General features: G+C 42.2%; 1 protein-coding gene across 2 annotated transcripts in view; it reads right to left on the bottom strand.

Moving 5' to 3' along the window:
• Positions 1-71: 71 nt before the first annotated feature.
• Positions 72-13,784, bottom strand: part of cpt1a2b (carnitine palmitoyltransferase 1A2b) — a 39,204-nt gene continuing 25,491 nt past the window's right edge. Inside the window, exons 14-20 of one of the 2 annotated variants that reach the window (XM_030088703.1) lie at positions 7,809-7,973; positions 6,875-7,003; positions 5,628-5,783; positions 5,060-5,173; positions 4,637-4,729; positions 3,566-3,641; positions 72-3,523 (exon numbers count right to left, since the gene is read on the bottom strand). In XM_030088703.1, coding sequence (XP_029944563.1) covers positions 3,486-3,523; positions 3,566-3,641; positions 4,637-4,729; positions 5,060-5,173; positions 5,628-5,783; positions 6,875-7,003; positions 7,809-7,973 — 771 coding nt within the window. In that variant the 3' untranslated portion in view covers positions 72-3,485. Of the gene's footprint in view, positions 3,642-4,636; positions 4,730-5,059; positions 5,174-5,627; positions 5,784-6,874; positions 7,004-7,808; positions 7,974-13,784 lie in introns of both variants that reach the window. The other variant, XM_030088702.1, reaches the window with a different exon arrangement.

Below are 13,784 nucleotides of genomic sequence, written 5' to 3'. Positions count from 1 at the left end.
CAAACCAAACACAGACACACACACTGGGGTCAGTAAATCTTTTATTTACACAACACACCATAACCATCTGTGAATTGTCTTCACACAGTCAACGACTGACATTTAAATAAAGGCTCCGAGCAAGAAAGACCCAACACAGTCAGAGTTGTCTTGGAAATCAGTAAACAATCAGAAGGAACGTAATAAAAAAAAAAAACAACAATGAAAGAAGCAGATCGCTCGTTAGTTTGAAGTAAGATGAAGTGTAAACGTGCTGAGGGATGTTTGCTGATTTTCTTTTGAGTGGCTCGTCGTCCAAGCTGTTGAGAAACTTCACTGACTCCAACAGGATGTGCTCAAGAAGAAGAAGAAGAAGGAGCAGACGAAGAGGCCCCAGGAATTTTTTTCTACTGAGAACTGAGATCATTTTGAGTTGTTCATGATGAAAAAGTTCTTACTCATGTGTTAAGAGGAAAATGCTTCACATTTTAATTGTGGCGTGAGTTTTGCTAATTCTATGGAAAGTAAGAGACGTTCCCAGCGGGAGAGAAATTCAACACTGACATCTGTATGAGAGAGCGTTGTCCTTACGAACGCTATGATCAAAAAAGGTAAATAACTGCTGGTTGACACAGTAAAATTGACATTTTTGTACAGACAGATCTCATGTGACTGTATTTTACACAATCAAATAGGAAATGAGTAATTTCCCTGCTGTTCATCTGGAGTGAGCCAAATTGATCTTTATCAACCTTAATTCTGTGTTTTGTTTTGTTTTTTTATCTCTGGGTAAATTAAAGAGAGAAGAACCAGCTGGAATGGAGGTAATTAGTGTCATTAGCAGCCTGTCATATAATAGCGGCGCATAAAGAAAATGACTAGATGAATAAATAACAGCTTAAGATGAATCGGTGAGTCAGGTCCAGGCACGGTGTGGTTTTTTCATTCAGGCCGTGGCATGAAGAAGATAAGCGAACATTAGTACACTTTTAAATGCAGAAATGTCACGAGAAGCTCCTTTCGAGGGAAACAAACACGCTCCAGTGTCCTAAAACATGCTCTCTTTGTTCTATCTTCCCAAAAACACACTGTCGTGAGAAAATCTGAAGGAGGACCTGGAATAAGAAGTAGCACCGATAAAGTCCCTTCAGAATTCACATGGATGCTGGAGAACGACTGGGTGGAGAGAGAGGTAGAGGAGTTGTAGCTGTAAAAGGTTTCGTGTTGAATACAAAAAGGCTGAAGGAGCAGTCCAAAGTTTGGGAAATGAGCCGCTAACTTCTAGCACCAACACCGGAGGATGATTTGATACAATCAGAAAAACAAAAATTACAGGACGCGGTTAATCGTCCAAAGTTTCCCGGAGGAATTGCATTGATTGAAGGAACTGCATGGAGTCACAGTTCTGGCGGAGTGAACACTTGAATTGGAGGCACGCGCGCTGCTGGGAGAAGGAAGAGGATCCTGCAGATTCAAAGTACACAGATCTGTAAATCTTTAATCGGAGCACCCAAATGCACCAAAACCAGAGAGAAATCCAGCTACGAGGTGAGGTACACCTGCTCAACGGAGTGTCAGACTAACCACACAAAAAAAGAAAGGGACACTGATACTTTCCTAAAGTAAAAGGGATGAATTACAGTTCATCACAGGACAAATGTATGGAAATCTATCAGACAAGTAGTGGAAAATGTGGTGTAAGACAACAGAAACTGTTGGAAGAACATGAAAGCAGATGAAGATGCCGGCTTGAGTGAAACGGGTCAAAGCACGTCTGAAGCAGATTAAAAGCACGTAATGGCTGCTGGGTGGATTTCTAGGAATTGTTTTATATGCATCTGTTGACGAGCAGGCTGTAAATAACTCGAGGAGAAGAAACTAAAGGGCCATTCGCAGACAATTGTAACGAAAAAGAAAAAAAAAACCCTCAAGGCAAGAAAGAGAAAGCACTAGGAAGGTTTAGTGCTCTCCTTTGACTTGTTTCACTGCTTTCATTATCCACACTAACATTAAAAACCATGTACACCTTATTCATTAATACACAGTCGACATTACAAAGTTAAAAAAAACAATAAAAAAGTGATCTGTACTTCCTGAATGCATCGTGAGAAAAGATGCCGATGTTTAATCGTCACCGGATCTCGGCTCAAACGCAGCCTGCACTGTGAAACAGTTGGCTAAATTTAGCGTCCGGCACCAGGAACAGAAACGTAACTGGAAACAGCTGTTGTTAAAATGAGGAAAATCTGGTCGATGGAAGCAAAACGGTGCTCACGAAATCCTTTACAGGAGAACGGAAATGATGAAATGATCCTGCCAGGGACGAAACTCTCTGCTTCCACTGCTGCTTTTCCTTCATCTTCACAACGCGGGTTATTTCTCTTATGGGCTCAGATATGAAAGCTGAACATGCGCGACAGGGATTTAACACACGTCTTTTATTCCTACTGTAGACACGGTGAAGAGTGCATTACTCACAACAATACTCAAGTATTTGATTGATTTGGAAGTTGTGCAGCTTGCACAAAAGAAATCTGTGAATGAATGTGACAACAAGACTCCGAAGCCACACGTTTCCTCGCTGAGACATACCGTTATTGGGCAACGCCCAGTTTTCAATGACTGACAGCCAACGGCTTTCACAAAGACAGCAGAGTGGTAATTATGGAAGGAGTAATACGGGATTGACAACTGTGAGAACATGTAGCGGGTTCCTTTCGTCGAGAAGAGGTTTTCACTTTCACTGTGTCGTGAGCTGTTACTGATTTATTGTTCTCCTTGTGCATCCTGCTATGTTTGAACTCGTGAGAGCAGCTAAAATCACGTCCAATCCTGAATTACTGAAGTGAAGAGTGAACCAGAGATCAGACGACGAGGAAGACAAAAACAAACAAAAATAAACGTACATTTAAGAAGGAAAAAAAGTGAGACTTTCATCGTCTATCTTGTAAACCTCCAGTCCCGACTGACTCCTTTCATGAGCTGACAGTATTAAATAGCGTGTCTAATCTGGTCAGACCTCCCTTTTTCCTCCCTTTAATGAAGCGAGCTGAGAGCAGCCTTCAAGAGTGATTGTGTAACAGACAAATCATTCTGAAGGCTTCTCACCTTTTTTGCCTCAACGTTTTTTATCTGAACTTACTTAAAACACCTCCCTCATTCCCTTGCGATGACCTTTGCCCTCCTCTTTCTTCATTAAATCCACCACCACGGGCTTCATAATCTCAGAGAAAGCAGGGGGGCTGCAGCCCGTTTGCATTGATACATGAAGACATTGAAAAACTAAAATCTGGATGTGTTGGAGCTTAAAAAAAACAAAAAACAAATATAAAGTCAAGGGACCAAGTTAAGCTTGAAACTTAATGCTTTTTAAAGCTGAACATATTCATCATAAGCAGAAGCAGCTGAAGAGCGGGATCGCTCTGAATTACGACTCTTCCGCCTCAAAAACGTAGCGAACCTGTAATGCTGCCACGAGAAACTGATCTTAAACTGGGGGGCCGAGCTCAGAGGAGCTTCTTGTCTTTGGAGGACGAGGAGGAGGAGGAGGAGGAGGAGGAGGAGGAGGAGGAGGAGGAGGAGGTGGTTTTGGCGTCTGCTGAGAGGAGCGTCATGATGTCCTGCAGGGCTCTGCTGATCTGAGCGCCGAACCGGTGCGAGTCCTGCGAACAGGAGAGGAGGAAGAGAGTCACATGGGAAGCATGTGACAGGAGGACGGACGCCGCTGTTGGTTTGAGGAAGAATTTCAACTTCTACAAAGACAACAGAATTCTAGTTCCTAAAACACGATAAAGGGGTGAAACCAAGCTTCCCTAAACCTGCAGCGCTGGAACAAAGATTCAAACGTGCAGAACATTCGACATCTACTACAATTTACTACAAGTTCACAGAGTGTGAAGCACCTATAAAAGTTGCTATAAAAACAACTACAAAAAAAATCTCCTTCCAGCTTTCCTTTCGGGTTTTGTTTGAACGGCACCTGCTATCAAAATGTTATTTCTGTACAACAAAAAAAGAGAAAACCGACACTGTATCTAACAGATCAGCTGATTCATGGAACCACGACACCCGCTGCGCTCCTCAGCTCTCATGAATGCACGAGTCAAAAATAGAGCCATCAACACAATCTGCTGATAGATTTCAAAGCTGGAGGTGGTGATATTTGAGATGCTGCACCTTCACATTGGAATAAAAGGAGCAGGTTTTTTTTTTTCTTTTTTTCTCAATAATTCTTAGAAGTGTGAGCGCAGGAAGTGGCTTCATTTGCATGTGTCCGCGGCTGAAGGGTTTATAGCTTCCTCTTTATGGAACTCGGAAAGTGAGCGAGTCAAAACTGAAGAACAGACTTCCTGCATACACTCCTGTGCAATAATAAACACTGAACTGTTTGCAGAACCTGTGTGCTTTCATTTTCGTATTGAATCGACTTTTGTTCAGTGCTGTAAAATATCAAATTGAAAAGAGCACGCATTTCTGTTTGACCCTAATTTTTTGTCTTTTGCACAATGATGATGAAAAAAAAAAGAAAACATACAAATAACTTTAAAGCTAGGTGAAAATCTGATTAAATTGATAATCAATGTATATCAAAAAACGAATGAAATGGAATTGATTGGAATCAAAAAGCCATTCGAACAACCCTGGAGGTGCGACTCACAGTTTCCTTGCAGGAGTGTTTCGAAGACACGTGGAAGTTGATCATGTCCTCCCCCACGATGATGTACGAGACGCCGTAGCCATCATCGGCGACCTGACGGGACGGAAAGCAGAGGAGACCAGCGTCCCCGCTTCAGTTTGATCAAAGAAGCTGAAACGGTCAGAAAGCAGCGGCTGCCCGAATAAATGGAATGAGCAAGATGTGATCAAAACTCTTGATATTCTACTTGGCCTGTGTCATTTCTATATATGGCTAAAAGCCGGGCGATTGTTGTGTCAAATTAATCTCTTTAATATTGAAATTGATTTATTTTTTGGTGATTTTAAGACCTCAATGCCTCAATGCTTCTTCAAAAGTAACTAATAGACACGTTTGTGCCTGCGACACACAGATGATCCCAGAGGAGAAGCGAGCGCCACTCACAGGTCCGAATCCGCCGCCCAGCGAGATGAAGTCGGGGTGATTCTTCAGGTCGAACAGCTCCATCTGCTGAACCGGGGTCTGGCTGGTGGACAGGCGCCAGGGCTCCGACAAAACCTGCACGTTCAAAGGCAGGAAAAGTAAAAAAGAAGCTCTGAACAGAGGTTTGCCCTGCAGGCACGGAATAATGATGGATTATCATCTCAGATCACCGTCTCAGTTTTTGTGCTTTACTCCAACAGTAACTATTTTCTTGCATCCACACTTAAAAAAAAAAAAAAAAAAAAAAAAAGACATTTTGTTGAATCTGAAGTCAAAATGTGACATCAAAACAAATCAAAAGGTCAGTTTCCAGAGTTTTCTTCTTGATTACAGGACTCAAAGAGTCACATTTACCTCATAATTCAGCTCAATCTGTTTGTATGTTCTGTTACAGTTATTCCTCTTAATTAAACTAATATAGGAATGAATGCAACACAAACAAGCATAACTCACAATATCTTTAAATAGATGAAATTGGAATATGTTTTTGACGATATGCAAAGTTTTCCAGCTCTCCCAGAAGTTTTACCTCTTTGAGGAAAGCCGACTCGACCCCGAGGTATTTGGAAACCACGTAGAGGCAGAAAAGGTGTCGGTCGATTCCCGCGCCGGTCATCGCCATGCGATAAAGGTTTTGGTGTTTCTCGGAGGCTTTTCGGAAAAGACGTCTGCACTGGTCCTCGGTCTGTGAAACCACATCCAAGCTTCCATCAAAATCCATCATCTACAAACTGAAACAGAGCTGCTGTCTCTCTCCGGATCAGTGAGCAACGGCAACACTGGAGATTTCTGAACATTTTACCTCATTCAAAATACAAGAAAGAAAAAAGAGATGCCACGGTTGATCTATACTGACTTTCACGTTTTAAAGTCTTTAGATATTCTTTAATCCTGCTCTACAGTTGAAATTTAAGCTGACATCAATAAATACTGAAGAACAATGGAGCAGTTTTATTGGTATTGACCAAAAGAGCCATTTTTATGACTTTCCACTTAAATCAAGTTGATCTGGAGTCACAAAGCACATTTAACCTTTGAAAAGAGGCTTATGTCGCCCATGAAGTCTCATAATAGTTTTGATGAAGAATCAAAAGTTTTACGGTTTTAACAGCAGTTCATGAGAGTGAACATTTTCTTATATTTTGATCTATTTTTGTACCTGATTGTAACAGTTTTGCTCCTGTTGTTAAGCATTTTTGTTTTTATCGGGGGTTTTTTGCATGCATTTTCTTCTTTTTGAAATTCTGAACATTTCTGTTTTTTTAAGCCAATCTATCAAATTTCCCCCTTTTTTTTTGTTGTTTCAGCTATTTTTCCAAATTTTACTTGCACCTTTTTTTGAATCCCTTTTGAACCAAGGGTGAATGTTTATTAACGTTTCGTGTTGTGAAAGCTTTAGCAATAAAAGCAAGTTTCTGTCATTTGTTTGCTTTATTTGCCTAATTAGTTTACCAGATGCCACAAAAATGACTTTTTTTTAACCTCAGAATCAGTTATTTCATCACCAAAGACATAAAAGGTAAAGTCTGAGCATCATAATGACCAATCCACTGATCTATGCAGGGCTAGAGGGGAGTCTACTTCCCACTCCGGAACCGTGTTTTTAAAACAGGACATGGAAGTGTACATGAGATTAAAAAGACGGATTGCTCTATCAACAACCAGTTGATAGAGAAAGCATGAAGCACTGCCAGGCAAAGAACCCGAGCCACTATTGTAATTCTTCCTGTGACTTCATCACATATTTAAACAGCCGTGACACTTTGTGCTCAGTACCTCTCGCCCTTCCAGAGCTCTGATGAAGGCGCAGCTCTCGTTGGAGCAGGACCGCACCGTCTCCGTCCGTCCCTCCCTGAACAGACGCGTCATCGACGCCTCGTAAGTCAGACAGAAACCGCCACGATCCTGCAGGAAGGAAAGCACGAAATGAAATACATGCAGACGTTTGGCACTGGTGACCTCATTGAAGGAGTGACCTTGCTGTAGCTCAGACACGATACGAAGGAACGCCGCCATCGGGATGAGGAAACTTCGCAAATGTTTCAGTAAGGTGGGAAGAGGTCAAACGGGAAAAACACAAACAACTTCAAACAGGATGAGAGGAGGATTGAAAATAAAAAGCTCCAATGAGAGATAAGAGACAGACAAGAGGAGGAACAGGAAAGCAGCAAAACCACACCAAGTGGCTCAGTGGCAGAGAGTAGAAAGGCTTTCCAGATTAAATCAAAGATGCATTTCTCAAATGCAATCGGCACAAAAACATGAAACGAAGAAGCGTGTCAAAACACATTTTCCAAATGCATCCGGTGCTGTTCACTGGCTGCTATGAGACTATTAACACAGTTTATAATGCTTTAAAGGTGCATTAGATTTGAAAAAGCTATGATTTTCAATTATAAAATGCAATTCTTTTTTACAGCTTCACCCACTTGATGAGTCTACTGTCTAAAATATCAAGCAGTTCACAGCTGCCGTTTGATTCTGGAAAGTTTTCATCAGATTTAAATGGATGGAGGGATATAGTCAATCTCAATGTGTGAAATTCCTGTGTCAGATTGTTGGTCCCAATGGTTGTACAAACGACGTGCAGGAAGTGCACCCCTTTGGAAATACCCCACATTTAACTTCTATAAGCTTTGAAATAAACTGCATCCAAGTTATTTATAACTTTTTCCCCCGCTACTATGAAGGAATCAAGTATCCACATTACCCTGAAGTACGCCAGCTGCAGGCTGATCTGTATGAAGGCGTCGGGGCTGATCCGGCACTTCTTGATCCGACCTTTCCCGAACTCCCGGAAGGGGAACACATGACAGTCCACGTCATCTGCCAGGGCCTGAGCGACGGCCAAGGAGCTGCTCGCCTGAGCCTGCACCTGACAGACACACACACACACACACACACAAACATAACAGTCAAGCGCTGGCACAATGGCGGCGGCTCAACCTTTCACTGATGTCGCTGCTCGAAAACCAACATTGAAAACATCCCTGGTGCTGAAGCTTTAAATAGCGCTGACTGGAGGCGACCAGCACATCATATCAAATGATTTGACTGCAGATCGTATCGACAGAGTGACTCAACCTGGGCATGCTATCTCTGGAATCCGATAATTGTGTTGTGTCACACTTGATAACATAATCAGTAATTTCTGTCTTTCATAAACGGGCTGAGATATAATAAACATGTGCAACAGTCGCAGCAACAGCAGCTATCAACAGATGACATGAGTTAGGGTTATTTATGTGACCCTTAAATAGGATTTATTTGATAGGTTTTTTTTTTTTTTTTTTCTCCTGGTCTGCTGGTGAAGTGGCTTTAATCAATACAATGACTCTGTCTGTTGTGTCTTAAAAAAATCTTATTTAAAAATAAATAAACAATGCTGAGATGTTTACAATCTGCTTGGTTTTGGCCCATGGACCTTATGTTTGACACCCACTGATCGACTGTATCCCTTCCGCAGTGTGAAGACGTGCAGCATGTTGTGAAAGCTAACACCAGAGCACACGTCGCAGCGAGACGGCAGCCGTCAGTGAGCTGTGACTCAGAACAAAAGCCGCGTCCTTTGAAAGCTGCTGCGACTGTCACTTCTGCTTATTTCATCAGCCTGCCGAGGGCGAAGAGTAACTGTGGGGAAATCCCACTTCCTTCAGTCCGAGCTGACTGACGAGGAAAATCACCTCCCGGGCCGCTCTGCAACGGCGTGCGTGCTTTTATTTATTGACTTGCATCACCGGTTAACCTCCGGATGCTTTCACTGAACTGTGGAAAACACCTACCAATAACTTGATTAAAAACTGCATTTCTGCCCACCCCCCTCTCAGGCATATCAGAGAACATTCCCACACAGTCACGGATTAATCTGCTGAGTTGTTGTTGAACGGAATGCGTTAACCGTTCCCACTCCCTGACTGTTCTTTATTCCCACCCCTTTTCGCTTTCTGTTCTCCTGCTGCCTTCTTTTGTTTTTTAACTGCCGATCTTCCAGAGCCCACATCCACTTGGTTCAGTAAACACAGCTGTCGCTCCCTCTCATCAACTGTTGTTCCAGGGATGGAAAAGTTTCAAGATAGGAAGGCAAAGTCTTAATAAAATAAGTCTGAATGATCTATCTTGCGGTAAAGTTGCATTTTTTCTGCCCTGAGCAATGTTCAAGTGTAAGAGAAGAAAGAAATCCAGGCTAAGAAAGTTTTTTATTTATTTATTTATTTTTTGGTGACATTTCAGTGTGTCTGGTGTCACTGAAACGATCTTGACGTTGATATTGCATTACTGTGGTCATTTTTCAGAAGTAAATGTTTGGTTTTGTGAAAATATAGACCTTTTCAACACGTATACTGACACTGTGCCATGACAGGGGAAAACCTTAAAGTTTAAATTTAAAGGTTATTATGAACCTACTTTACCGGTTCAGCACACTCGAGATGAAATTGGGCTGCATGTGGCCCCTGAACTAAAATATGTGACAATCCTTATGTACATCTGCTGTATCTTATCTGGAGTTTCTGCACACTGTTGACCATCTAAAGGAGGGTATCACCCAGCTGGTGATAAAAGAATAAACATACATTATTGATCTCCTTGGGGTGATCATTTCCCCTCAATGAACCTGTCCTACTCATACTTAATCTTGGGTCATTTTAGCCAAAGAATTTCTGTGACTTTCATCGATGTCACACTAAACTATTTTCTCGTATCAAAATTTCTGGCACCAACAGCACAATCTACTGTTTTTAAAGGTCTCTAATGTTGACATTAGAGTATGTCACATCCCCTCTATGAGTCAACGGCTTTTGAACATTGACACAACTGTAAATATCCCCATTATAAATATCCTTCTTGCTTGGCTCTCGGAGGAGACGGACGCTTTTTCTATCGCTCCCTACTGTGTTTCTCCCCCCCATTGTCTCTGCTTGCTGCTGCCTTTGTCTCGTCTATTTGACTGGAGTAATCATTAGACTTGGTTTTTCGAACTAACCAAAATATCAACCATGGAATTGATCAGCTGGTCTCTCAACGAAATTGATACGATCATTTCAACAAAGAGCACAGGAGCGGGGGATCCTGCCTGCCCGGACGGGGCTCGGCATGCTGGGTATGTGATGGACGCCCGGGACAAGTGGAGGGGTGTCACATGCCTGGCACCTCTGTCCGTGGGGGGCATAGGAATTGTTTGCATTTTCGGATTTGTGACGATCGGCCTGCGGCTGATCGACTTGTGCTGCAGCCTGATCTTCTGCAGGATTAAGAAGACCGCCACCACAAAAAACGTCCAAGGGAGGACGGTCTTTTCAAATCAACGGGCAAAAGCTGACGCTGACCGTTTGAGCGAACTCTTTCGAAAGGTGGACAATTTGGGTTATGGACGACTGAGACGCGAGTTGGATGTCACCATCGCCGAGAGGGTTAACTCAGCTTTTGTCTGAAAGGAGCTGAGAACCAGCAGAGGAAGGTGAAACTGCTCCTTCCACGACAAAACAAGATGAAAACAGATTGGATCCATCTCCCCCTGGAATTCAAAACAAACCTCCTGGAAAATTCAAGCCCTGGGATTGCTGACTATCGATGACCTACAACTCTCTCTCCAAATTCCACCCCGCCTCACCTCTGAGCTGCTTCTGTCGAGATCGTCTCCACAACGACTACCATCTGCGAGTGGGGTCACTACGAGCTGAATGCGGAGGGGGACGAACCAAACTGCACACACACACATGGACTGACGAACTGATAGTCTCACACCTGCACCCAGGACGTGTCCGTACCCCCCAACCAACCGCCTCCCCCACCCTTCTGCTGACGAACAGCGGGGTTGACCATGTAGCGCCGCATTTTGTAATAAAATTCTTGAACGCAATATGTAATAAAGTTTGCCACATTAACATATGACAGCAATTCTGTCGGCAGGTTGGGAATGTCAGTTTCCGTTATCATATAGAAGGACATCATCATGGGGTAGATCCAGGGCATCCTGATGGTGTTTATTCGGTTCACAGCAAATGGATAAAAAATGTATGACAATGTATGTGCTTAATTTTCTCTAAATAATCCGTAATAAAAGAGCAGATAAACAGTCTGTAGTGCCAGAAAAGGTCATTTCAAAAACTTTCCAAAACCAATCTAGCATCTGCTAGTTTAGCTTATTTTTGCTAATCAGGTCATGATTACTACCTTGAAAGTTTGACCATTCAGTGCACTGATAATGTTTCTGTCTGTAACATGCATGTAATGCATTTTTTGTCTCTGAACTTTCAAACACATTCTCTGATTACCATGAACACTTGTATTTAAATAAGTGTTGACTAATGAAACATCTTACTCGTTTGTAAAAGTAATTCGTTCTGATGTTATGTTTTTTTTTTCAAATTAAGACACACATTTTTGTGGTTTATTACATAATGCACCGAGTTATTACATTTTCTTCCAAAAAAATTTGAACACCCGCATTTTGTAATAACCGTGCAATATGTAACAACTTATTACAAAATGCGGCAAACTTTATTACATATTGTGTTCAAGAATTTTATTACAAAATGCGGCAAGTTATTACATAATGCGGCGCTCCAGACCTGGAGCACTGAGGAAGCTGCGAAGGCTGACTCTGCTGAACTGATGCAACTGTCTTATGTCTTTGCTGTTTGTGTGTGCGGGTTTGATTTTTTTTTGGTCCCTCATACTAACTTTGTTTCCCCTGGGAAGCACAGTCAGTAATGATGCACCTTTTTTGATTCCCCTCTGCCCCCCCTCCGGTTTTCCAGGCTTGACAAATTGCCAGATTAACACGGATTTTGTTTTCTTCGCCTGTCGCCTCGAAACATGCAATGCAGCGTTTAGTTTCCAAAAAAAAAAAAAACAAAAAAAACCAATAATTATGGACATAATAATTTGCTTGAAATAACAAACACTTCAGGATATTTATTTAAGAGACACTTTAGGATTTAAAGGATCCTCTTTACCAATCACAGTCCAGAATTCAGAATGAACTGGGGCCACACAGGGGACCGTACTGGCTCCGTACCTGCTCACGCTCTGCACATCGGACTTGAACTACAACTCACAGTCGAGCTGACCGACATCCTGTGCATCACCAACCACTCCCTCCACCACAACCTTCAACCAGCACTGCACTCGAGGACTGAGTGTCATGGGAGCTTTGTCCCCATTAGGCTTTTTAACAGTGCAGCAGTGGATAGCGGTCGCTGACCATGCTGCGGTGCCACACCCAAACACTGACCCTAGCCCACTACTGCTACTCTCTTCACCTTTGTATTTGTGTTTTTTTTAGCACCTTGGCTCACTTTGATCCATAACCCTTTTATTTCTTCACTTTTTTATTCATTCACTGCATGTATGTATTGTGTGTGCATGTATTTTATAGCGTGAGCTATGTGACAATCTCATTTCCCCTGAGGAAAGAATGATGAATAAAGTACTTACCGGTAGCTATCTATTTATTTTCAGGTCCTCATTTTGTAAGCAACAGCGTGTATAATTGGGAGTTGCGATTATGCGAGTTTGTTTAGGTTGCTGTGCTGAAAAATGCTACAAGTTTTGCAGAGGGCTCTATCGTACGTCCACACTTTTCTAGATTTATTTCCATATTCTGGACCAGTGATTTTCAGCAGATAGTTTTGTTTATGCTTCTGAAAATAAATTAAAAAAAAAAAACAGTTTCAGTATCTCATCAGTATCTCACTGGTGGTGAGACTTTAATTCTGAGCACCTGGCTGAGAAGCTCCACTGCATTATGGTCTATAAATAATCAAGACAGCTGTGCAACTTAAATTAAAGTTTGTTTAAATTAGACATGATTCAGCCACTACCAAACGACAAATACATTTCAAGGTGAAAAAAACATGAAATGCAAGTTCATTTAACTCCCCGAGTAAAGACACAAAACTAGTTCTTTTTAATCAACATTTATAGAAGTGTAAACTGCTGCCCGTCATCCCCGTTTTAGACCAAAATAAATTACATCACAAATAGAGCTGATTCTTATCTGAATGAAGATTGATTGAACCAACCGTTTCTCTTTCTACATAAAAGGCTCTTTTGATAAACTCCTGCAGAAGAAACTCCATGTCCTCTCAAAGCGAAAGCCACTTGACTTTTGGACTTTCGATTTGACCTGCTGCATAGCTGCTGAGAGCTTCAATTTATGACTGACCGTAGAGTGAATGTTCAGACAAAAAACTCTTACTAATTCCCCCCGAGGGAGTTTGCCAAGAATGGGAGAGCCAGAAAGTGAAGAATGAGAAAAATGCTTGTCATGTCAATGCCATGTTAACTTTGTGACTTCAATGTCAATACGCTACAGTAACCCACAGGAAAACACCGGCAGTGTCGTAAGCCGACCGCGCTGCTGCCAGCAGCCTTAAATCCATCACAGCTGCATTGTCTAAACATCCACTTCCTCCTCCAGAGGGATTTTAGTTCGCTGGCAAGGGCTCAATTTTGTAGTGATTTCAGATTGAAAGTAAAAGTTAAAACAAAGACATGGTGATCACCGAGTTATTTATGATAAAAATGTTATGTATCAAGTTACTCTGAGGCCTTTTCAGTGTTTGCTCAGTTCCATTGTCTCACTCACACGTCTCTGTCCTCCATGTGTATATCAGTGCTTCTCTGACCCCTGTACAGGCCTGGCGGGCCACCAGGCCAAGCAGACCCCCCACCAGGCCAAAAA

This window comes from Salarias fasciatus, chromosome 4, assembly GCF_902148845.1.
Source record: "Salarias fasciatus chromosome 4, fSalaFa1.1, whole genome shotgun sequence".
NCBI lineage: Eukaryota > Metazoa > Chordata > Actinopteri > Blenniiformes > Blenniidae > Salarias > Salarias fasciatus.
This window is presented reverse-complemented; position numbering and strand designations above follow the sequence as displayed.